Below are 26,392 nucleotides of genomic sequence, written 5' to 3'. Positions count from 1 at the left end.
CAATGCCTTCAATCGCATATAAAAAATACACTCACCAGCCACTATTTAGGTACACCATTTCAACTGTTCATTAACACGAATAACTAATAAGCCATTCGCAGCAGATCCTGGCATGTAGAAATTGTCACGATGACCTGCTGAGGTTCAAATTGGGCAGAAAGGGGGTTTAAGTGATTTTGAATGTTGGTTGTTGAAGTCAGAGGACAGCAGCTGCATTTCTCTGAGGTACATATGAAGCAACTGACAAAACAACACCAATAATCACTCGTTACAACCAAGGTAGCCAGAAGAGTATTGCTGAATGGGCAATCAAAACCCTAACCTTTAATTAGATGGCCTATAGCAGCAGAAGACCACACCAGCTGCTACTCCTCTCAGGTCAAACCAGGAAACTAAAGGTACAGTTCATAAAAGCTCAGTAAAGTTGGAAGAACGCTGAATGGTCTTTTAAGTCTCAATTTCTGCTGAAACATTCAGCTACCACGGTCAGAATTTGGCATGAATAACATTACAGCATGGATCATGCTCAAATCATCTCAAACTTATTTCTTGAACATGACAGTGAGTTCACTGCACTCAAATGGCCTCCGCAGTCACTAGATCTCAATCCAACAGAGCACGTTTGGGATGTGGTGGAACGGGGGATTCACATCACGGATGAGCAGCTGACAAATCTGCAGCAACTGTGTTACGTTATCATGTCAAAATAGACCAAAATCTCTGAATAACTTTTCCAGTACATTATCGAATTTATGACATGAAGAACTAATGACATTCTGAGGTCAAAGGGAGTACAACCCAGCACGAATATTGTCAGGGTCCTGGGTCTGTGCGACCCAGGGTCCCTGAGCAATTATGGACGTGTGTTTTTGGTGTACTGTCCCTCGTTCTCCCTGCTTGCAGGTATATGTGTGTTTATGTGTGTGTGTGGATGCCGGTGTTTCTGAGAGCACCTGTTTACAGGCACCTTCAGGCCTGGTGGGTGTGGCCACACCCGAAGACCATCACACACCTGTAGCTGATCAAGCTTCGTCGGAGGAGCTACTTGAGAGTGTGGCTGAGCTCTCTCCGACGCTGGATCATGGTAAATGGCCTGTATTTATATAGCGCTTTTACTAGTCCCTAAGGACCCCAAAGCGCTTTACATATCCAGTCATCCACTCATTCACACACTGGTGATGGCAAGCTACATTGTAGCCACAGCTACCCTGGGGCGCACTGACAGAGGCGAGGCTGCCGGACACTGGCGCCACCGGGCCCTCTGACCACCACCAGTAGGCAACAGGTGAAGTGTCTTGCCCAAGGACACAACGACCGAGACTGTCCAAGCCGGGGCTCGAACCGGCAACCTTCCGATTACAAGGCGAACGCCCAACTCTTGAGCCACGATCGCCCCACATCATTGCGTGACTTCACGTTAGTCTCTCGGCCAGTCAGTATGGTTAGTCTGCCGCATTGTGTGTGTCTTACGGCTGCCTCTTTGTTTTTTCCCCAGGAGAAGCGTGAAGACGAGAGGGCAGCGAGTGCGGGGTGCTCAGACACTGAGGAGCGGAGACAAGGAACACTAGCACTGGGAAGAGGACACGTCACGGGAGTCGGGAACACACTGAGGATTTATTGTTATTGTCCGCGCCTGGGTCCTCCTTTTCCTCATATCCCCACGGTTGTCAACCGTGACATATATATGTTATATGTGTTGTTAAATCAGTCCATTACGTCTCCATTACTTTTTAGCATAGCTGTAAAATGCTTGTTATAAATAATAAAATAAATCCAAACAGAAAAAAAACCTTCAACATTTGGATCTGTGAAGTGTGAAAGTTGAAGATGCCTCTGAGCCCTGGAGAGGAAATGACCTATTTTGAGTGTTTCTTAATCCTGCGTGAATGTGTATAACGTGACTTTGTTTGCATAAACACTATAATCTAATTATCATACACTAATCTAATTATAGACCTTACTTTGATTCTAAGAGTAATTTGATTAAGCTGTTTACATGCACAGCAGAGGAAGATTTATCTTAATATCTTATCTTGACTGAATTACTTTTCCCTTGTCAACTTTCAGAAATTCACAAACTGCCCTCACAAAATGGCAAATGTATGTCTCATTGGCTGGCTTTTTCTCCAGCTACTATATAAGAGTCCTGCAGTTTGTCCCGATTTTGAGACACTATGAAAAAAAACGACAGCAACTCTAAAAATTAATGCCTCCATATAGTCTGCACACTGCACAGATTGGCAGAACTCAGATGGACAGATTTAGTCGGCGTATGGTGTTTACGTCTCTGAATAATCCTCCTATAATGAAATTAATTTCACAGCTCCACACACATTTTAATCCCACGGTGAACCTGCTGCACATGACCCAAGTCAAAGAAACCAGCGACTCTTGCTTTGCTAGCCTTAGTTAAATTGCACTACTCTCATGATCATATTTGGCTTTATATACAGGCAGCAACTGTCATATGAATTTAGTTTTTACACGTCTTCCTCCGTCTGTCCTTTTCTGTCTCTCTCAGCCCCGCTTGGTGTCCATCTCTTTCTGACTACAACCTCTTTCCTCCCCCATGAGCCCCTCTGATGGCTTTATCTTCCTGTGTCTCCCCCTCCATTCCTCTTATTCTTCTTTCCACCTCTCTTCTCCTGTCAACTCTCATCTCCCCACTCCTTGTCCCTGATTCTGCACCTATGCTTTTGTCTCCTCTCTACCTCACCTTCTTACCTTTCATCTCCACTCCTTCTCTCCTGGCTCTTCATGTCACCCCAATTGCCCTTTTTGACTCCTCTTTTCTACCAATTCGTCTCTTGTCTCCTGTCTCTTTTCCTTTCTTGTCTTCTTCTACGTGACCTGACACCGCCTCACTAAAACACCATGACAAGTCCCTCACTCTACTCCGTTTTTTGTTTTTGTTTTTTGCATCTCCTCTATTCTTCTTCTGTGCGGGTCCAACAAATAAGACGGTGTTTTCCCAAAAGATTTCGGTAATTTGTTTCAAAGCCCATCAAAGGTGTGGGTTAATAATGGAGTGAATTTGCCTTGACATGCCTAGACAATAGCCTTGTAGACCTAAATTATGCTTTGGGCCACCAGAAATTGGATTTAAAAATTGATGCCCTCAGAGGAAGAGTGTGAAGGTCACTACTATAACCTATAAGCCCTGTTGCAAATAGATTCAGTGGAAAATAGTCTACATCATGAACTTATTTACCAGCTCTCCAAGAGAGTGATTTTGGTGCATGAATTTGGATGATAATGGACTCTTTAAAATAAGTTGCTGATGTGATTTCAGATCATTTTGGGCAAGAAAAAAAAACCCAAACAAATATGGAGATGCACCAATCCAGGGCTGAATTATTATTATTATTTTTTTACTTTTTTTGTTGTTATTTTTTTTCACGTTACAAATGCATCTTGGTTTTCTGAGTCATAGTCATTACAGACAGCACGGGGCTAATCTGAAATACTGAACTCTGTCAACACAGGCTTGTGGAATTTGATTCAAACACCTGGAACCAGACTAGCATGGCTCCCTGTTCGTCTGTATTGATATGCTTGTGTGTTCCTGTATCTTTAGATACATATTTGGAAAGATCTGATATGTGTGTTTGTTTGCTGAGTGTGTGAAAAAAACAGAGAAGGTGTGTGTTTGTGTTCAAGGTCACTGTTCCATTTCCGATTCGGGATGCTGCCGCTATCCCAGCATCCTCTCTGCCAGGAGCATTGATTAGCACTCGGCAAGCATAACATCACTCACACACTCACACACATTCTCACAGAGCTTCTTTTTCTATATTTCAAACGAATGCTAATGCTATGAGAACAGCAGACCCCTCCTGTAACATGTGATGTGCTACGACGACTACGAACAGACAGAACGATATAAGGCTGAGCCATGTAGAAGAACAGAGCAATTTCATCACTGTACATTATGAGTAAATTTTGACTGATGATGTGGGAGAAACGTGATTCATATCTCTGTGACTAACCTGGACTTGTTCCAGTCACACAGTGCTTAGCTGTTACTCTCCATTAAATCAAACATTGTCAGCAGGTTGGCCCTATTTGCCAGAGTAAAGCCTGTAAAAGCTATTTCTGTTATATTAAAAAAATGTCATCACAGGCAACAATGAAGCATAACAAGCACGTTATAAACTCCTGGGTTATGGTGTGTGGATCTTGGATGTATATGGTTTTTAATGGCTTTTGTTATCAGCGAGCAAAGCTGATGCCGCCCTTGTTGATCTAACTATGCAAAGTTAAAAATGTATAATATGCAACTATTTACTATTAAAATATGCAACAACAACATGTATAACTTCAAATGCTATAAAGAAAAAATGAACTGTATTCCAATATAGGCAAAACAAGTGACTAATGAGAACAAGAACAAGAAAACAATGTTTACTTTGGTGATTTTCACCTAACACCCCTATAATCTAGTGGGCACATCGTGCACTTCTGAGATGCTCTGACTTTACAGAGTATCACTAAGGTCTGTTTTTGCAGTTGTGAAGTTCAATGCATACTGCCCCATTAAACGTGTTGCTGTTTCAGATGTGATCATAGGGCACAGAGTACCGTTACATCGGGTTATGAGGGCTGATTGCAAACTGAAGTTTGTTTTTTAATGTCGTAGTGTTAGCTGTTCAAAAACAAGCACACACTGAAATGAAAGCTTCTATAACAGAAAGTATTGTGAATTTGCATAGCGATGTGGAGCAGCTGTTTTTTTGTACATCTGTATACTGTGTGTGTGAATTGCAAAATGAATATTAGGCATATTGTATAATGGCTGTGTGAGAATATCTGTATCATACTGTGGTGTCAGAGCACAATTAACTGTCTGTTAAATCAACCTGCCTGCAGTGATATGACGCCAAGCACTTGGCAACAGGGTTTCGACTCCATCTCGAAGCTGACAAAAATTAAGTTTTAGTGGCCCTAAAAAGTGTTTCTAGACAAGCAGGGAATTGATAAATGACAGAGTTTGAATAGCCGAGTCCACCATTACCATGGATTTTGTGACGAGCTGTCAAGTAGGTGTACCTAATTGCACTAAACAGTGTGCCATTTTCTGTAGTCAGGTAGACAGATATGAAAGAATGGAGTGACAGAAAGAGAGAGACCGAGAGAGAAAGAAGAAGCAAGGCAGAGAGAGAGAAAGAGATCCTTCTATTTAAGATGCTCTACTTGGTTTCAAGGGCAACTGACTCTGAAACAACAAAAAATAATAAGTGTGTGCTTGTGTGTATGAGTGTGTAGTGTTAGGCTAGGATTACAGGCATTTAGTTTGCAGTGATATACTTCTCTCATAGGCACAAGCAAACCTCTCTGCATACTGATTAGACACAAGTGTCTGAAAAGGAGAGGGTCTCGGTGGATGTGCACGTTTGCGAATGCGTGTGAGAAGTGACAGTGTGTATAAACATGGATGTAGGCTGTATCTGAGTACGGCGGTGTGAGTGTGAAAACGCTGCTGATAGCCCCAAAGCAACTGATAAACACATAGCAAATTATTCCAAGCGCTCACTATTACTGGAAAATTAGCCATTAGCTTTCTGTTCTAATTGCAATGAAAAATAGCATTTTAGCTATTAGCTTCTTGCCTAAATTGTCTATGGAAATTAGTATATTAGTACTTGGTGTTGTGAGTCAATTTTTGAGGAAATCAGGTATCAAGTGCTGGCATTTACAAGAACTATCATGCAGCAAAAGAGTCAATAGCTTACATTTTGCCACTGCTAATGATGTCATTTAAAGTGAACTACGCCTTTGCTTGTACATGCCAAATGTTTATTTAATAACTTCTAGAGAAAAAGTAGCACCTATCAAGCCAACTTTGATGATAATTTTTTACCAGTTTAGGGATGCAAAAACACCTACACTGTTACTGATATCTGTTAGATACCCAAATATCGTTTGAACCTATTTTAAAAGCACACTCCCTTTGATGTCAAATCAGCTGGTTGTTTATTTTGCCCACAGTAAATAATAAGGATCTCATTTGCACCCTTCCAAGTCCCGGGACTTTCCAGGGACACTCTGATTAGTTAAGACACCTTCCAATGTATCTGTAACTTGGCTTCTGGATATTTACCCGTCTTAAATTGTTTCATCATAGAACTGTGTTATGGTTGTACGGACGTGACATTAAATTCAGTCGGTGTATCATAATAACAAAAAAGCACTATAGCTGAACAAAACCTCAAATTGAAGAAAAAGATAGATTTCTAATAATCCAGGCCTATTTTTTTTTCTTTTTAAAGCAATGGTAATAACAATAATGGTGATTCCAAGAATTGAAGAAAAAGGAAGCAAAAGGTGCATTTCAGCTATGAAACAAATGAGAAATGTGCACATAGAAACACAATTTTATATAATCCTAGAAAATAGGACACGTCTATTTGTAACAGCTCCAAGAGCCAATTACATATAATAGGTCAGCTCTTAAAGGGACTGCAACCTTTTTTCAACACGGGTATATATATATATATTAGGGGTGCAACGATACTCGTATCGATATTGAACCGTTCGATACAGTGCTTTCGGTTCGGTACGCATATGTCGAACAATGCAAAATTTTTAATTTATTTTATGAACTTTTCTTCTGACGATGCTGTCTGTGTTGAGAGCTCAGTGGATCTGCGCTCGACAGTGCAGCCTAGGCGGAGTAGTCGAACGCAGATTCACTGAGCGCAGGGCAAGCTAGCGAGACAGAAGCTAAGCTCTCGTTGCAACATGGCAAATTGAACCTCCCCCACCCTCATTCAGATCTGGCGTTTGGAACTATTTTGGTTTTCATGTGACGTATGACCCTGAAGGTAAGCGCGTCATGGACAAAAGTAAAACAGTATGTCGGATGTGCCACGCAATGCTCAATTACATTGGTGGGAACTAGTGTGTTAGCGCAGTTAGCTCATTAACGTGTTGGCCGTCCAGCCCTACGCACGGGGCGAGCCGCGGTAGCTCGTTAACGGAGATTTGCCGTGTTGTGGCGTTAACGTCATTTCAGATTAACGCTGACAGCACTAGTGGGAACAAAATGAATATGACTGCACATTTAAGCTGACATCATCCTAGTGCAAAGACAAGTGGAAGCAGACAAAAACAACAAGCACGCATGCTACAAACTTTACCCGAGTCAGTTAGACAGCCGTTAGCACATGATTCTCCTTATGGGGACCTAATATGTTTAATATGCTGCTGAGAATATAGCCCAGAAGAAGCGTATAGTATAGCTTTTATTTTGGAAAGAGCCATTTCTCTGTAATAAACTCTCTTTTCCAAACATGAGTGATTTCTCGATCAGATAGATTTATTATTTTATCCCTTTGTTGTTTCAGCAACATTAAATTTAAAAACTGTATGTTTGAGTCAAAATATATATTTATAATTTTAAAGCATGAACATTTTCTTGTATCGAAAAAACATCGAACCGTGACACCAAAGTATCGAACCGAACCGAACCATGAATTTTGTGTATCGTTGCACCCCTAATTATATATATATATATATATATATATATATATATATATATATATATATATATATATATAATGAAAAAAAGAAACTATTTCAGATGCAAATAGCAGTAATACAGTGAGTGATAATACAAACCTCTTCAGAGTAACAAAATCTAATAAATTCTTGTCACTGGCTTTAACCACTGCTGTATGAATTCAAAAGCGAGCTAAAGTAATGCCTTTTTTTATTTTTACAAAGCATCTGGGCATGTTTTGCAATCTGGATGTCTTACCTCAAATAGGCTTTGGGAAAAAAACATTTACAAAGAAAAATCAACTGTCAACAGGCTCCTGTCAATTTAACCAGAAACAGCTGGCCTGATTTTCCTTCTGCTGAATGCTAACGGTGCTAATGGCATTGACATTGTCAAGATCACTTCAAAAGAATGTCTGTGTAATCCGTTCCCACAAATGCTCTGATAAGATCGGCTTCTTTGGACTCCTAATGCAGTGCATAAACAGAAATCTCTTATAACAGAAATTGCCTTTAGGTGTTGCTGACTTCAAATATAAAGCATGCTACCTGCTCAACTGTTTTAATGTTATTTTAATGTGTTCCTCCCTTCCATAATTATAATCATTCTGATAAGACAGTGTTTACAGAGTGGGGGCATGGGAACAGTGTTGTTGACAGAGTGACTTTTTGTCAATATCAAGTTTCAAGAATTTCTATGAGGACAGAGAGGACAGTCAATGAAAAAATAATCTACTCGCATGCAAACCAGCATGGATACTTAAACAAAAAACAAAACACAAACACATGAATGGATGTGATTTGTATCTGTTCTTTGAATTGAAGCTAACTGGAAAATCTAATTTGTTTGGGCTCAATAACTTATTGGAAAAATAACTTTGCATTTAAAAAAAAGATCAAAGTGACAAAGTGAAATTGTTATTTCGTCAAGCCACGAGGCAATCAATGTTAGACGGGAAGACTTATACGTATAGAACTCTGCAAAAGTCTTGAATCACCAATTAATTCTTTGTATTTTGCTTCCAAGAGGAATACTTTCCTGCCTTTTAAGTGTTCTTTGATGGTCTTTCAGAGGTTTTCTTTGGACATTGGTTGCTTTTTGACTCATGTTCACTCCAGTCCTTGTACCTGACAATTTTCACTGTATCTTTAGGCTATTTGTTACTAGCAGCCTGTCACCAAAACACACAATAAGATTACATTTTTAGAGCTGAATCTATGGAAAATAAAATACAACACAGATTGACAGGCTTAAAATAATATTTTTGCAACAATAAAATTATTCCCAAAGAGTTATTCGTCACAAAATTAGCATTTATCAGCATGGTCTATCTCACCGTTTCCCAACCAGTGTGCCGCAGCACATAGGTGTGCTGTGAGAAATGGTCAGGTTTGCCGTGGAAGATTATCTGGTTCCACCTGATTAGTACACAAAGGCTACGTTCACACTGCAGGCGAAAGCGCATCAAATCCGATTTTTTTGACCCTATGCGACCCATATCTGATCATGGTATGACAGTGTGAATGACACAAATCCGATATTTTCAAATCCGATCTGGGTCACTTTCATATGTGGTACTGAATCCGATACATATCCGATGTTTTAGAAAGCGACTGCTGTTTGAATGGTCAAGTCGCATTAAATCCGTCTTTTACGTCACTGACACAAGACAGATGCCAATTATCAGCTCCGGAGAAGCGCCCAATAAGACATCGCGAACGCTTCCTGGCCATCCAGTGTAGATGTCAGTGAAATTGTTGGGAAGACAACGTTGGAGAAACGTGAACATTTTATTTGTACTGTGTAATCTGCAGATTCTGACAGAAATCTGCAACTATCCTTTGAAGCACCGCTCCTCTCTAAAACAGCAATAAGGATAATTATTAGGTTATCTACATTATTATGTAAATAACAAAATAACTTAAAGCAAAAATTGGGAAACGTAAAGTCCGAAGTCTTTATATTAAGGGCCATCAGTCAAACAATATTGTTTGCTCTGGGTCTAAACAGAGTGCGTTGTGTGTGACGTCTTCTTTTGCACATGCGGGCCGCTTTGAGCGTTCACACTAGAGCGTGTTTGCTGTCGCATTTTATTTGTAGTGTGAACAAGCAGACAAAATAATCAGATTTGATCAAAAAATCGGAATTGAGCATTAAGACCTGCAGTGTGAACGTAGCCTAAGCGACCGGCCTGAGTAACAGCAAGAACAATTACATTCTCTTCCACTAGAGGGCAGTACAACTACCTGCTCTAATTAAATGGGTTGCCAACTGAAAGTAAAGCAGAAGAAGACAAAGAAGAAATTACATAATAGTCATGCTGCGAGTGAGACAACCCAGCGTGTAATAGCAATCGATAAATATTTGAAAAGAAAAAGTTGTCAGTCTGACCTGGGTCCTGGAGAAAATTCCGATCCAGATGAAGGCCCTAGCATGAGTAGTGGTCAGAAGAAAGCAAGGCCTAAAAAATAATCTAAAGCAGATGAACAGAAGCTGAAAGCAATGTCAAAGGCCTGGGAGATGCATCTGCCCTTTCAGTTGATCCATCTACTCTTCACTGAAGCCTTATCAGAAATGGTCTCAGTGGAAGGGTGGCTCTCAAGAAGCCATTCATAAGGAAGGAAACCAGGGAGAAAGATAGTTTTTTTTTTTTTTTTTTTTTTAGCATGACAATGATTCCCAAACACATCACCAATGCACTAAAAGTATACTGGATAGAAAACCCCCCAGAGCCTAGACCCCAATATTATTGAAGCATTGTGGGGTCATCTTGACAGAGAGCAGAACAAAAGGCCACCAACATCCAAAGAGAATTGAAATGTCCTCCAAGAAGCTTGGAGAACTATTCCTGAAGACTACTTCAAGAAATTACAAGAAAGCTACCTAAGAGAGTTCCGGCTGTGCTGAAGAATAAATAAAATAAATAAATGTGCTGCACCTGTTTCCCCATTTTCAAGGCAAAAAATAAAGAAATAAGGGGTGCCTCAAGACTTTGCACAGCAATGTATGATACTTTGTTTGAAATGCAGACCTAGAACCGACATGCTAAGTCCCTCCTGGTTTTCAGCTATACATTTATCCACCGGACTGACAGATATTTTTAAACATGTGCTAAATGTAATGCATCAAAACTTGTTGGGCTGTCAGAAAACACTGACCTCAAAGAAAACCTCAACTGTAAATGTTTAGCAGGTGCTTCTATTGGCATCGGGACAGGTTGGTAACAGTTTTGTTCCAGGCTGTACACCAGATTGTCTCTGTTTTCCTCTCAGTAGAAAACTATAACCGCATGACCAACCCGACTGCCAGAGAAGACCCATGATATGAGAAAATCAACCTATGCAGCGACCTTAGTATGTGACTCCAGAGTTAATTCAGCAAGTAAATAACTAAACAGTAATATATTACGTGAGCCAAGACAGCAGTCAGACTAAATCACACACTACCAGCCAGCACCACATTTTCCCCCAAAGGCCAACAAGCTAACTGAGCCATAAATAGTGGTTGTAAATATTCTTAGAAGGTGAGTTTTTACAGCAGTAAGGTTCTGTATTTGCCTCTGGTTTAAAGTGAAAGCAAGATACAAATTACCTAAATGGCTTTATGCTTGCTGAAAATTTGTTACAAATTATTTAATTGTATTTGAAAATATTAGTGTTCTTTTTTTTCCTCACTGTGAATTTGTGGCCATCGGGCATGATAACATAAGTACATCAATGCATATTTCATTCTATAGTACAAGAAAGTAAACTGGCAGAACACATCACTGGAGACTTCTTATGGCTTTTGTAAAGCTAGTTTTTACAAAAAGCTGTTGTTCTTTTGCTTTTAATGCATTCTCCTAAATATGTAAATATTAGTTTTAATGTGTCATCTTAAAAGTTATATATATAGCGACTATCACAATTTGGGATATGTGTGAAATGTGACCAGCATAGCTTGACTTCATTTAACATAATTCCAAGTATCACACAAGTGAGCGCCTGTCTAGATACACCTACACTTTCCTAAAAGCAGGTAGCTGGCTATTATTACTTCCTTCCAACAACACAGGCATGCCTACACTCCAATTCGAAGGCATGATTAGATTCAAATTGGTTACAGCAAAGGCAATGGTTGATCAATACTCTAATTTAACAACAATCAATAAACAGCCAGAGCGATAAAATATTGTTATGAGTGAACCATCTGAAAACATGGGGTTATAAAACTAGCACAGATCGGTTAATTCCTGTGAGGTACACAAGTATCATGCACAAATATTGTACATGAAACTGTTGCCCACACACTTACACAGGTCACAGGTCAAAACTGTTATACCTCCAAAACAAGCCATAAAAACTGTACTTTTATATCTATAATAATGTTTTCTTTTTATTACCTGTTCTTACTTGAGTTCTAGCTTATTTTTATTACCCATTCTAACTTTTTATTACCGTACTCCAAGTGTGGTTGAATTGAACCATAAACTCAGCAACTACGTGTCTACACCTGCTTTTGCAGAAATGTCAGATCTCAAATGTCAACCAAATAGGTTTTTTTAAAGTTAAATTTTTAACCAGCACCACTTTTTATACAAGACAACAAATATACCAGGAACTTGTAACCGCTATACTCTTTATTTTACTGGCCAGCTGCAGGTTCTATGAAGCTCTACTGGTAAGTGTTTGAGCCACCATTTACTGCTTGTCATAAAAGGCATTTTTTGCAATAAGAGCATCTACAGCTTGCTTTCATTTTGCTCACAGGACTGATTGCATGCACCTCTTTTTCTCCCAATTTAACACTAAATTGTAGGTCGTTTTCATTCTGCAATTAACGACTGCAACTTAAGAAGTCAGCAATTCTTTTTCCCAGCAATACCTTGATGGGGACATAAACACATGCATGGCAAAGTGAATACAACGACTCACCAAATGGTTGGTGGTTCAGATCCCTCCACTTCCAGATAGTCATACTTTTCCTCTGTCTGGAAGTCTGTAAAGATGACAGAGATGGTGTCTCCAGGTTCGGCCAATAGGATCCAAGTACAGTCGGCTTGGTTACCATAGTTGCCGGGGTAACCGGGACTGGTCACCACCCCACTGCCGCCCCTCACAGTGCCCCCACATGTGTCCTCAGCTGTCAATCAAATCAGAGTGACAAATAGAAAACCTGGATTAGGGAGAGGAGGAGGGACCGAGGGGCGGACTTTTTTTTTTTTTTTTTAAATTGAATTTCTTGCTTTTGGAATAAATTGTTTTAATTTTCACAGCTATATTAGACTGGGTGAGACAATCGACAATTTAGTATAATCGATTCTGTCTGTTTACCAAATTAGCAATTAAGATCTCATTCTCAATATAGCTAACATTATTTCTTAATCAATCTTACAGATTAAAGTTCAGCCAGCCCAACTCCCCAACTCTCTCCCTCTAAGAAGTGATTTTTCTCAGTCACTGTAATTTTTAGTCTTACAGGTTCACTCTTTTCTGTACAGTGTGATTGTTATGCTGTGTCTGGATTGTTAGAGATGGATAACTTTCTCATGACACATCAACTGTAAAGTCATGTTAAAACCATATTTTGGAAATATGGAGCTCTCACATTGCATTTCAGATATGAAAATTAGCACGTACAGTAGATACTCTGAACAGCCCTTTATGGACTATAAGTTATCTGCCTTTAAGTCTGTACATGTCATAGAAAATTATTGCTTTTTTTAGCCAGTTAGAATTAGAAGTGGGGTTTAAGGGTTAGGCTGCAGTTCCTGTCACACCCAGAGCTGCTGTCCTCTCCTCCAATAATAGGGTAAGTTTCCAGTTTCTCCAATTCCTGAGCTCCGCTCTCGTCTCCTCCAATCACCACCTAGGAACTTTAGATTCAAATGTTTCCCAATTGGCTTTTTTAAAGTTAATCTTTCAATTAAACCTTGATTTGGTTCAAAACATATGGAACAGATGTGAAAATCGATTTGCCTGATTTTCTTTAATTGGTGATCACATCTGATTTCGAGCATTGTCAAATTGACAGTAGTACTGATTATTGTATAACAGATAAAGACACATGGATTGCGCTGTGCACACGGCATAAATTATACACATATAATTTATACAGATACACTCAGTGAGAAAAAAACATACTACATTGGACCTTGTTGTGTCACTGGGACATTGGCTGTATGGGAGCTTATTTCAGAAGAGTGTGCTCAATTCACTTTTTCAAAATACTTTTATCTACACATATGTTTTAAATACCCAATTCATTTCAGGATATTACAAAGAAAATGCTTATTTTTTGCATTTTAAACAGTATTTATCAAAAGCAAATTGAGCGTTGCCAGTATCACAGTGAGAAAAGATACAATGTTGAACCTTTTTTTCGGAGAGCGTCAAACTTTAAACATGGTATAAATTATACCTGTATAATTTATAGTTATATACATAAAAGAGGCAATACTGCATGTAGCACACTCTTAAAGCAGACATGCGTTTTCGTACATACCAGCAAGTGCAATTTGGGATGACACTCAATTAAATGGAATTCCCATGTTGACATAGTTCAATTTCAGACACGACAGAGGAATACCAAATGCGCGTCCCTTAAACTGCACTCACTGATATAGTGAAAAAGACATATCCTTTACAAGAGTGTAGACAGGCACTGTCAGGTATACATGCACGCTTTTTCTGGCTCATCCAGGCAGTGCTGCCCCGGGGGGGATGCATGTACAGATGACAGAGATAAGGTAGGGACCAAACCACGCTCCACCCACAGGATGGGTGAAGAGAATAACTTTGGTCAAAGACTCACAGACTCTAGCAACAGATGGTGACCCATAGAAATGAATAGAAACGTTACTAAAAGATACTAGAAATCGGACAGAACACTGAGTAGAGACAGGAAATACAAAGAGGCTAACAGGGGAACATAAATAGATAGGAACAAATAGAGACAAACAGAAATATAGTGAAACAAACAAGCAAACAAAAATAGAGATCAGATTGAATTAGGCAAAGTGTTGGTGCAAACAGCACCAGACAGGAAATGAGAAACAGAATGAATCAAATAAGTGGTTAAAATGAATTTTAAAATAGACCCAGACTCCTTTTTTTAATAGATCAGAGTATGAAGTTAGGAACAATACACATTTCCACTGATTCTGTGTCATTAGTAATGGTGCCTGTGTCAAAACATTAAGCGGTGTTCCACATTTGCTGAGATGGAAATAAAATGTTGTGCATTGTCCCGAACTACAGGTGCTGATGTGCTGAGAATGAAGCACAGACATGCATTATTAATTTGTTAACAATTTATTAATTTAACACAATTCACACAGGCCCTTGAACCTGTCAGTCATACAAATAGACAGACAGACAGACAAGCAGGCAGGCAGGCAGGGCAGGCACTGACAGACAGACCATTCAGTTATCCAGGCAGACTCTCATTCCTCAGCTCGACAGGTAAGGAGATTTGTGTAAATGACCCAACACACCGAACCAAGACCTGCTGAGACCCCATCACATTTGCAGGAGTGCAATGAACAGTGATCTGTTTGTGTATGCGTATGCTTGTGTAATTGTATGTGTGTGTGTGTGTGTGCGTGTGCCTGTTTCCACACCATGGGAATGAGCTGCTTGCAGGATGACAGCTGTCACTGGTTTATCATGACAACAGCAGGGCGTCCACGAGCACCAGTGGACACACACCTGCAGCCACGCACACATACAGGCAGACGTGCACGCCCACGCACACACCTCCACCAGCCCTCCGGCTTAGTGATGTGACGGCTGACAGACAGGTGGAATATCCTCAAGGTGCACTGATGTGCGTTTTATTGAGCAAAAGGAAATTAACTTGTAAAAGGAAAACAAAGAAGCTTGCATTGATCTGCAGAATATAAAATTGTGTGCTTTAATATAAATGCTCGATTTAAATGAATGCAGTAAATGTTACTAAACTAGGATGTAGCAACTATATTTGTCCGATGTGTCTGACTTCCTTAAAAAATAATAAAAATTTGGATATTAAAGAACAATTGTTTTAAGATAGCAAAACAGCATTTTCCTGTTTGTGTCCCCTGTGTATGAGTCGCACAGCCTCCCTTATTAGTATCTCCTGAGCTTATTATTAGGCATCCAGAAGTAGCTCGCTGGCCAGTTTCAGTACCGAAGCAATGTAAGATACATCAAACATCTACAGTTTGCAAAACATATCCCACACCCCTGTATACTCGAAGTAGCGAAAACTTTATAACTCACTTTTAAAAGCGACACCTTGTCAAAACAAAGATAAATGGCACTCGCAGTCACAGTAAAGGAAGGTGCACAAGCAGTCAATTTAAGACCAGTAACAACAACGCTAGTCTCCAGAGCACATGAGCTGATAACTCCACAGAGTCAAATGCAATAACCAAAACCATAAGTTATCTTATTTGCAAGAACATGTGTCCATATAGAGATGTTAAAAACGTAGGATTCAGACAAATTAAACTGAATCTAGAATTGATGAGTTTGCAGCACTCCCTGAAAAACATCCCAGCAGTGTGCTGTGTGATGATTGGAGGCAGCAGCTCACATCAAATAAAGTTTTGCTGCTGCAGCACTTCACAAACCACAGACAAGAAAGTGATTTAAAAGAGCTGGAAGCTGTCTGCCAATTAGCATCCGAACGAAAACTATAGTATTATTGACTACATATAACAAAAGACAGTGTTATTTCATACAGTGCTGTGTTGCATTTTCTGTATATTTATCACACTTTCACATTTCAGATCATCCAAGCAACTAATTTTCATATTGAACAAAGATATCCAGAGTAAATACAAATTGCAATTTGTAAATTATGATTTCTCAGATGGGAAACGGTTATCCAAACCTAACTGGCCCAATGTAAAAAAGTAATTGCCCCCTAAACCTAATGACTGATTGTGCTACACATGGCTGGAAAAACTGCAATCAAGCTTCTGTGGTAGCTGGCAATACGTCTTTCACATTGTTATGGAGAATTTTTGTCCCACTCTTCTTTGCAGAATTGTTATAATTAAGCCACACTGGGGGGTTTTCAAGCATGGCCGAACTGTTTAAAGTCATACCAAACCATCTCGATCTGATTTAATTCTGGATTTTGAGTACGACACTTCAAAACCTTCATTTTGTTTATTTTAAGACACTCAAAGGTCGAGTTGCTGATGTTTTTTGCCAAATGTGAGACAACCCTTTGTGTTCTTTTTGGTCCAACTCTCCCATGGATGCCATTTATGCTGAGTCTCTTTCTTATTGTTGAACCGTGAACTCTGACCTTAACTGAGGCAAGTGAGGCCTAAAGTTCTTTAGATGTCGTTCTGGGGTCTTTTGGGACATCTTGGATGAGCCATTGATTCACTGTTGGAGTAATTTTGCAAGGCTGGCCGCTCCTGGGAAGGTTCACCAGTTTCCTCCATGTGTTAATAATGCCTCTCAGTGTGATTCAGTAGAGTCCCAAAGACTTAGAAATTGCTCTGGATAGTGCATTATGTGTTCCTTTTTGAGCTCTTTTAGGCTACTTCACTTTGTCAGACAGTTTCTGTTTAAGTGGTTTCTTGATTAAACAAGTCTGGCAGTAATCAGACCTGGGAGTGGCTCATGATGCTGGACTCAGTTTTTTTCAAAACATGTGTCTCATCACAGTTAATTCATGATTGAACAACCAAGGACAATTACTTTTTCCCACAGCAGAATAGAAAAACTGCACATCTTTGTCTAATATCATTTTTTTGATGATCTGAAACATGTAAGTGCGACAAATAAGAAATCAGAGAGGGGCAAACACATTTTTCAGAGCACTGTATATACTATGAATATTATATTGTTTATTGTCAAAGCTTGCTGTTAGATGCTTTGACAAAAGCCTTTTTACAAATTTATCATTATTGTATGAAAATATGGAGCCTGTAACTCATTATGAAAGCCATCATTTTAGCTGACACATGATGCATTTAGGATCCTCACTAAATCTGTTGTGTGTCATCTAGTAATGGCAGGCCTGGTCAGAGACCGCTTCAGGAACAGCTGCTCTAATAAAAAGAGACATTTGTTGCGTGTTCACAGGGGAGGGTGTGACACCTATAGCCAACTCTGATTACCTTCTGTTAGTGTGCAGCAGACATGGCATGAAACTAGTCAGATTTCCTTGTTGCACCTGCTAATTTTGGATACTGCTTGCTCCTGCCTGATCAATCATAATGACACATCTGTGTGACAGTGTTAAATATTACCGTGCCTAACCTTACATCTCCTACCGCTCCCTGGTCTATCTCAGCTGCAGTATAAAAGGAATGCAGCATAATTAATGTAAGTTTTTCTCATTTTAACCCTTTAACTAACTAAAAAAAATGCCCGGTTCGTTAATCTGCTTTACCCACTGAGCTGTCTTGGCCTGCTCTCCTTATTTCCCTTTAAGTGTTGAGCTACTGTTGGAGCAACAGTAGCTCAACACTCCTGTGGTCCAGATTATAGTGAGACACTGGCTCAAACTGTATTTCCTTAATTATAAACAAGCACAAAACTCCCAAAATCCTTTATCACGTCTTCTCAGATAAAGGTTGCATATAATTATTTTCACTTTCAGAAATTACATAATGTTCTTCAAAGACCTGCAATGATTCATTTATCTCTTTCAATACGCCGGTCAAAAAAAGTTTAACATCATTCAATCACATTTTTTTTCCTATAACTGCAGGCTCAACACTTTGTCATGAAACGTTATCAAACGTTTCTATTTCCCCTCATCAAACAGCTCTCTTGAGAATGTTAAGCCTTAAAGGTTGTACTTCAGGATTATGTGATGCAATCTAGCACATCAATCCTCCGACACTGACCAAGACAAAAGATGCCTTGGAACAACACCTTTGGGTGACTACACCAGACAGCACTTGGGATCTCATTATTAGCTGCCAGAGCGTCTCTCCTCCGTTTGCATTTGCCTTGGCTTACTGCAGTTAAAAGTTACTCATCGCCTCTATTGTACTGCTGCGAAATTGTCAAAAAATGTTCTTGACCTTCGCGCCAGCTGATGATACGAGCGGCTGTGTCATCAATCACCAGTGATAAAGGGCCATATGTTCTGGTTAGGCAACTCTGTTCTGTACAATGCCCAAAACTAACTAGCTTTATTATTTCATTTTGAGCCAACAACTTCAGTGAGATCGAAAATAGAATTTTATTACAAATGAGTCTGATCAAGATTGTAAATCAGTTAAGCTTTTAATTTAATATTTCCTGATAATGAAGGAACACAGAGATTGCTGCACCTACAGGCAACACATAAGCTCACTTGAACACAAAAAATAAATGTGGTTGATTATTACATTATTAGTAGAAGTGACTGATAATGATTATTTTTTAAATATCAATTAAAAACGCTGTTAAGATTGAACCAACACCTGTCTGTAACAGTCAGCCTAAAGCTATTATATCAAGAGCTATGGTTATTTCCAGATCATATCTTATCTATCCATCCATTTTCTTCTGCTTATCTAAACCAGGGTCACAGGAGCCTATTCCAGCTGTCATGGGGCGAGAGGTAGAGTACACCCTGGACAGGTCATCAGTCTGTTGCAGGGTTAACACAGACAAATAGCCATCCACGCTCACTTTCACACCTATGGTCAATTTAGAATCACCTACAATCACCTACAGAAAGACCCCAGGCTGGATTTGAACCCCTTGCTGTGAGGCAACAGCAGTAACTACTGTGGGGAAGGCTGTGGCTCAGGAGGTAGTACAGGTTAGTGGATCAATTCTCCAGGTTCTCCAGTCGAAGTATCCTCGGGCAAGATCCTGAACCCCCAGTTGCCTCCAATCATTTAGTGTGCGTGTGAATGTTAGACAAAAGGCTTATGTATAGAAAAAAAGTGCAAATGACGATTGTAGTAAAAAGTGTTTTGAGTGCTCATCTAAATTACATAAGCACCATCTAAGTACACATTTAAGACTGTGCCACCATGCTGCTCACTTATCTAAAGAAAAATAAATGGATGAATCAGCATCCATGAACAGATCTGCATATAGCTAATAATTAGCAATAGGTGTTTAATTTGATGCATTTTGCACATCACGAGTATATCATGACACTGGTTTTGTTTTAGGTGCTGTGTACACAACAACATTCAGACCCATGGAGGGTAGAAATAAGATCCACATAAAATCATCAACTCCATTAACCTGTGCTAACACAACAGTAAGGCCCCAAGATTGTGGTTGGGTGCATATTTTAGCCTGTTGTGCTTTTAGACATCTGATGTTTGATTGATTAACACTTGCTGGTGAACTTTGTTTCAAATGACAAACTACAGGTGAGAGTAGAGCTGGGCGATATGAGATTTTTTCATATCACGATATGTTTTTTTCATTTCAGGCGATAACGATATCTATCACGATATAAGCCAAATAACTATATTTGTAAGATTTAAATGTGCCGTTGCTCACAAGTAAAATGTGAAATAATCAGCAGCTTGTTTTGATTTAAATATTTATTTCCCATAATAAGTTCAACAGGGTAGATGTACTTAAGGAACATGAGACTTTTTCAGATAAATAAAGGCAAATATTGCAAACTACACAAAAGGCAGCCACTAAAGCGTTTAAGTTTCAAAATAGAACGAAAAACGAAACAGACTACTAAATTGTCAATTCCACTTAGAAACAAAATATTAATTCTAAAAATAAATCTTAGTTTGTTTTACAGAAGAACAGACAAAACTGACTAACTTTTGTCAATATCAAATAAACTGAGAACTAAAAGGAAATTCTCAATCTCTCCTTGTTGTATAGCTGAGCTTTTCAAACAGTTTTAACAGTTACTTTAGTCTGACAAAAGCCGAATGACGAATTAGCGCTTCCAGTCAGAGACTGAGGCTACGTCCACACGTACACGGGTATTTTTGAAAACGGAGATTTTCCGTTTTCGTTTTAAAAAATAATCCCGTCCACACATAAAGGCAGAAATGAAGGAAAACGCTGCTATGAACATGCCAAAGCAGCAGGTGGCGCTAGATTCCTAACCGTGCAGAAATGTTGGCCAATCAGAAGTCTAGAAGCCTCGGTGGGAAAAAGTAAACAAAGCTGGGGCATAGAAGCAGAACAGAGTCGTATGTGTGGACGGACAGTAACTGTGTGTATATGTAAGCATTTAAACACTGCAGAGAGTAGAATTAACAGTAACAGTATTGTAGAAATTCATTTCACCGAAACAATAACGTGGCGCAGTGTGACGCATGCACCAGTTTATTGTATTTCCAGACTTGCTTTCGGCACAATTTACAGTGCACGCTACTCTGTTTTTTGTCAGACTTGAAATAGCCGAAATACCTTCACACTACGGAACTTCTATGGCTCTTCCGTTCGACAATCTCTCCGGCATTGGAACCATCATCTGTTTTCTCTTCGGTCACGCTCGGTTGATTTTTCTAGTCGGCACACTCATTTCCTCCATTACCCGCTGGCTGCTTCCCAAACAAACACACGTGCAGCTTGGCACTTGTGCTGTACGTAACAAGTCACGCGACGTGACGCTGCGGCTGTGATTGGTTCGGCTCTGCGCTACTTAATTTGGATTGGCTGACCTTTTTTTTGGGGGGGGGGGGGGGGGGACAAGAGCGGCGGGGTCTATCGCGATAGCTTAATTTCTCTATCGAGTAAAAGTTATATCGCGATACATATCGTTATCGTTCTATCGCCCAGCTCTAGGTGAGAGATTCACAAAGAACCATGAAGAAATGTCTTATGATCCCATCACGGAGGATCAACCTAAATAAATCTATAGGCAGAGACTGCTTTGCTGTCTGTGTGCACTGCTGTGATCTCTTCTCCGCTTTTATTTCAGACAGTAACCTGGGGAGGCGCAACACATACTCATGCCCCAGTGCACTTGCACTGACCCACAGGAGGAGGGAAAGTGTGCGTGTGTGCGTGTGTGTGTGTATGGAAGAGGGTGCTTTATGTGTTAGCGTGTGAGAGGGAAAGAGAGGTAGTGTTTGCCATGTTGCCTTCATTTCTTATCACATCAGTGAGTTGGTACTGGCCTTTTCTTTGCCTTTCCACCTCTCGCTCCCTCTCTGGTTGTTGTTGTAACACCATCTCTCTTTTCTTCCCTACTGGTCTCCGCTTGCTATACACCCCTCCTCTTCCCTTTGCTGCATGAAGATTATTTTTCGTAGTAAAACAGTGCATGTCCTCCACTGCCCTCGGCTCATTTAAGCTGTTTCTCCCACGCGCTGCAGTCCCAAACTTGTCCAGACATTACACATCAGCAGTGCATGTGAGAACACAAATGTCTAACGCGGTCAGATCAGATATTCAACAGTCTTTAACTGTCGAGCTTTCTAGTGTGATGTCCAATAGTGTGAGAACAGCACAAGTAATGTCCGATGAATTTACAGCTAGCGAGTGTTCAGTCTGTGTCCTTCAAGGACCAAACCAGTACAGTAACACATCAGAAGGTTTGTGAGAAAGGACATTTTCAGACAATGTCCCAACCTGATTTTCCAGTTCGTATGTGAAAACAGCTTAAGCCCCCACCCACCAACACCGACACACGCACACACACACACTTTATACTTCATTCTCTTTTTCAAATTCATCCCCACTCACTCTACCATCTCCTTCCTCATCATCCCCCTCACCCTCCAACTCTCCATCTCACTCTCTCTCACTCCTTCTCTCACATGGCCCGGGGTGCTTTGATCACTCGTTCTTAGCCTCCTTATCCTGCTTCCCTCTCTCCCATGCGTTCATCCCGTCTTCCCTACTGTGCTGTCATCAATATCGCAGTCATCTGAGGATTCCTTCTTTATCCCTCTCTGTCTCCCTGTGTCTTTCTTTAAGATCTTACTCCCTTTGCTTTTCACTCTCCATCTCTTACTCTCTCGCGCTGTCTTTCTGCTGATTGATTTTACGTTTAATGGCTTTTCTGGCCTCATCTCTTCCTCTCCCCTCCTTTCACTGTCTATCCCACCTCCCCCACCCCCCGCAACCCCTCCACCCCCTTTCCTTCCTTCTGTCCCATAACTCCATCTCCTTTCCTGCATCACTTTGATAGGCAGATCACTATCACCATCAGATTTGCGCACAGACACACACACACACACACTCACACAGACTTCAATCACAGAAGACCCCGTGTGCTGTCAGCCTCTAAGGATTATGGGCCATCTACATCATCCTCTCTTTCCCTCTGTCTTCAGGCTGTATCCATCCATCCCTTCTGCTCTCTTATCTACATCCATCCACCCATCCATCAACCTCTTGCCCCCACCCTTGTACTGTAAAGTCGAATATATAGCCACCCTTCTTTCTCTCTCACCACCCCTACTATACCTTTCATACCTAAGCTTACCTACTATAAATGACCGAATACACATGAAATATACAGGTATACGTCCACATAAATGGGTTAGGGTTAGGTAGTTATGTATAAGTAATTAGCCTCTGCTCTGAAACATTACCACATGATCTTCATCACACAGCTGTACTCTGTGTGCCTTGTTGCCTAACTATACAGAGGACGCAATTTCACTCGCGGTCTCAATGTCACTTTCACAATTCAGTCATGCCAGAGCCCGTTAAGTGGATATGGATGTATAAGAATAAGACCTCACAGGCAATGCCATTGCCCTCTCTTAGTTTGGCAGACGCAATGGCATTGCGTCTGCCAAACTAAGAGAAACTTTGGTATTGTGAACAGAATTCAACTTTGCTTTTGGATAGAGTCCAGCATCATTGAGCATATAAGCTTTACAATGAAAATAACTACATAAATGCAACTTTAAACTCACACAATCTCATTTGGAAATAAAAAAAATAAACATTCCAATGCAACCTATTTTTACTGAGGATCTACAAAATAAAATGCAACTTGCCCCCTCCCTTTATTTTAAGCACAAAGTCTCACATTCAGTTTTCCACCTAAATCCATCACAAATTGCCGTTGCAAAGATAAAACAGTTTTATAATCTATACATAACTAAATTAGCTAAGGATGGGCTAAAAACAGTATTTTGAAAAGGTTGAGGCCAGGTGTCTGTAGAGGTGTGCAGGTGGGATTATTATAACCACCATTTGTGGTTTTGATGCAGTATCCCATTTCCTCCCTCTCTTCATTACACCCTTAGCACCCTCAACAAACCATGTTTTGGATCAATCAGTAAACAGGACTATTGTTCATCTACTTAGAAAAGCCAGTGTGTCTCAGTCCACCTCAAATGACTGACCTTGTCCCCCTCTCCCAGGTTAAGTGGTTTAGAGATCATTGCCCCTTTACTTACAGCCTTCTTTAGACAAAAGCTTTGCTGATTGCCATCCTGTGTTACTTACTTAGCAAATCCTCTGTGAGAAAGTTGCTTTTTTATCTCCATTTATTGATTAAATAGATTGATTGTACTGCTTTAACTGCCCAATTTCGCTTGCCTGAATATGCTTGGGATACAACTGATCCAGTGATTCCGCTGACATATACCTCTTAAAATCCTTTAGTTTAGCAGACAGTCTATAATTAATGTAACATGTGACTTCTGACGTTTTAATTTCTCGTTCTAGTTTTTAAGTAATGTTCTGTGGAAACCTGGGGAACAGCCAAATTTAACAATGAACAATGGCTGCAAGCTGATTAACTTTATAATTCTGCAGTAGATCTAATCTATCTAAGTGCCATTTGAATATGTGCTTCAGTAGAAGTGATACAACTCAAGGGACTATGACTTCCAGTGCAAAAAAGGTTAACAATCACAGTGCCACATATTTGCTTATGTTTGATTTTCTGTGTTTACCTGTTGCAGGATCTTAACCATTTGTTCATTTCACATAACAGAGCTGATTATTTTTCAGGCTTACCTACAAACGGAGCAGATGTTCTATGTTTGCACTTTTTGTTTCATTCTTGTTTTCTTTTCTCTCGACAAGAAGTATGACCATCATTTCCCTTTGATGATGCTTCAGCATTGCAGCATGTGTAATAGGATACAGGATTATTCTTAAAGGGTAACCTTCAGTTCACTGAAGCACAAAGGAACCCGATATTAACCTTTAAAACTTCCAGGAACAATGCCTGTCTTAATGTACTCTTTGAGTAAATTATGTTTGCGCTGATTTGTAAGTGCATATGGAAAGTGATGCATAAAAAAAGAAAAGCGTTTGCACCATCTGGCCACATGTTATTTGGCAGCTATTCTGCAATGCAGCAAACATGTGGACTAAAGTCATTTTATTTTTGTCAAAGGCAAAACATCCTGGTTTTTTTTCTTATTTAGAGAATTTATCCTGCTCACACCTAGAATCTACCATTGTGTCATAGAAACACCAGCTTTGCTTTTGAGACGGTCACTAAGATATTGAATCATTTCTTTACTTATGTTCTAGGAGAGGTTTTGGGGGATTTACATTTATCTTGCTTTAATTCTGTTTGATTCTGTATAAGTTGAAGCTTGCGACCACGAGGTGCAGGAGTTTCTTTAACCTCCTAAGACGGCATGCATTTTTAATTCCTCTTTGATATTTGGGCATATTGGGACCCGATGAATGTAAAAACAGAATCACCAGATTTTTATTTTTATCCGATTTTTGTTTCTAAGAAAAATTAGCACCACATATGAAAACATTCGTTTTAAATTTTGATAAAACAGAGGCAGTATAATGTCCTCGTAAGTGGATATCAGGCCCCTGTACAGCAAAACTTTGTATTTTGGTCTAGACAACCCAAAATGTGATGCCCACATATGTGCCAGGTCCTAGCACTCAGGTAAAATTATGTTTATGTCTACATTCAGCTTTGTATGACTAATAGCAAGCAGCTTTCTTTGTAACTTGACTTCAGTAACTTCAAATTCAGTCCTTTGTATGTGTGGGTTCCACTACTCCTTTTTACACCCGCTTACGTCTGTCATATTTTTCTGTAACCCTTCAAAAACTTGTTGTAAACATATTGGTTGCTTTGCTCTTCTTGGCAGCATTACATTTTCGATGAATAGTTACAGCGATTAGGTCGCACACCCACCCACGCTGACCTTCTACTCCTCCCACCATCTGTCCACAAATCAGAGAACAGATGCTGTCTGCCAGTCAACTAACACCCTGACATTTAGACCAATTAGGGCAGAAGAGTGATAAAACGGTAAATCAACAGATTGAGACATAAAGAGAGACGGCACAGATTGATAGATAGATTGCTATCATAATTATCATTCTTACAGTCATCGTGTGACCCTGACTTACTGAATCATATTTGGAGTCCTGGTAACAAATAGCAAGTTAACTCATTATTTTGTGATTACCTCCTCCTGTAAATGTTACTCTTTGACCCCTGTTACTTACCCCACTTAGCTTCTACCTCAGATTGATGATATCGCATAACTTGGCTTTTGCTGAATATACGTGAGCATTTTTCACTCCAAGAACCAAGCAGATGAAGTTAAAATGATATTCCGACAAAATGACAATGATAAATGACAGCATCGCCTACATTTCAGTGTTTTACTGAGGAACGCTTCACGAGGACTTTTGGGGAGCTTAGAAGTCTGAATAAAAGCAAAATGCAAGGTCACAGAAGTTAAAGATTTGTTGAAGTAAATGACAACAGCGTGGGTGAACAAAAAGAGTGAGACTGGATGATACTTCACAGCAGAATTGAGATGGATGAATCTGTCTTATCCATTTTCTCATCCGGTAATTAAACAGAGTTTATAAATTATTAACTGTAATGACAAACTCCTAAAGTTTTGACGTATTCGGTATTACCACTCAATCATTCACATCCTATTTCTTTCGCTCTGTTATTTCCTATACTACTCAGAAATACTCCTATTTCTGAGTTTCTTTTATCTATTGTTTTTTTTAAACACAGTTAAACACACAGCCTAATTATGACTAAATGACTCATATG

The 26,392-nt window shown here is 39.8% G+C and overlaps 1 protein-coding gene across 1 annotated transcript in view; it reads right to left on the bottom strand.

Moving 5' to 3' along the window:
* Positions 1–26,392, bottom strand: part of csmd3b (CUB and Sushi multiple domains 3b) — a 417,790-nt gene that overhangs the window by 175,987 nt on the left and 215,411 nt on the right. The window contains exon 5 of the mRNA XM_085395224.1: positions 12,415–12,622. Within this exon, the coding sequence (XP_085251350.1) occupies positions 12,415–12,622 (208 nt within the window). The remainder of the gene's footprint in view (positions 1–12,414; positions 12,623–26,392) is intronic.

This window comes from Rhamphochromis longiceps, linkage group LG22, assembly GCF_057381845.1.
Source record: "Rhamphochromis longiceps isolate RC_006_pf linkage group LG22, R_longiceps_female_GT1.1, whole genome shotgun sequence".
NCBI classification, from domain to species: Eukaryota; Metazoa; Chordata; class Actinopteri; order Cichliformes; family Cichlidae; genus Rhamphochromis; species Rhamphochromis longiceps.
The sequence above is the reverse complement of the archived record's forward strand: the minus strand, read 5'-3'. Positions and strand labels throughout refer to the sequence as shown.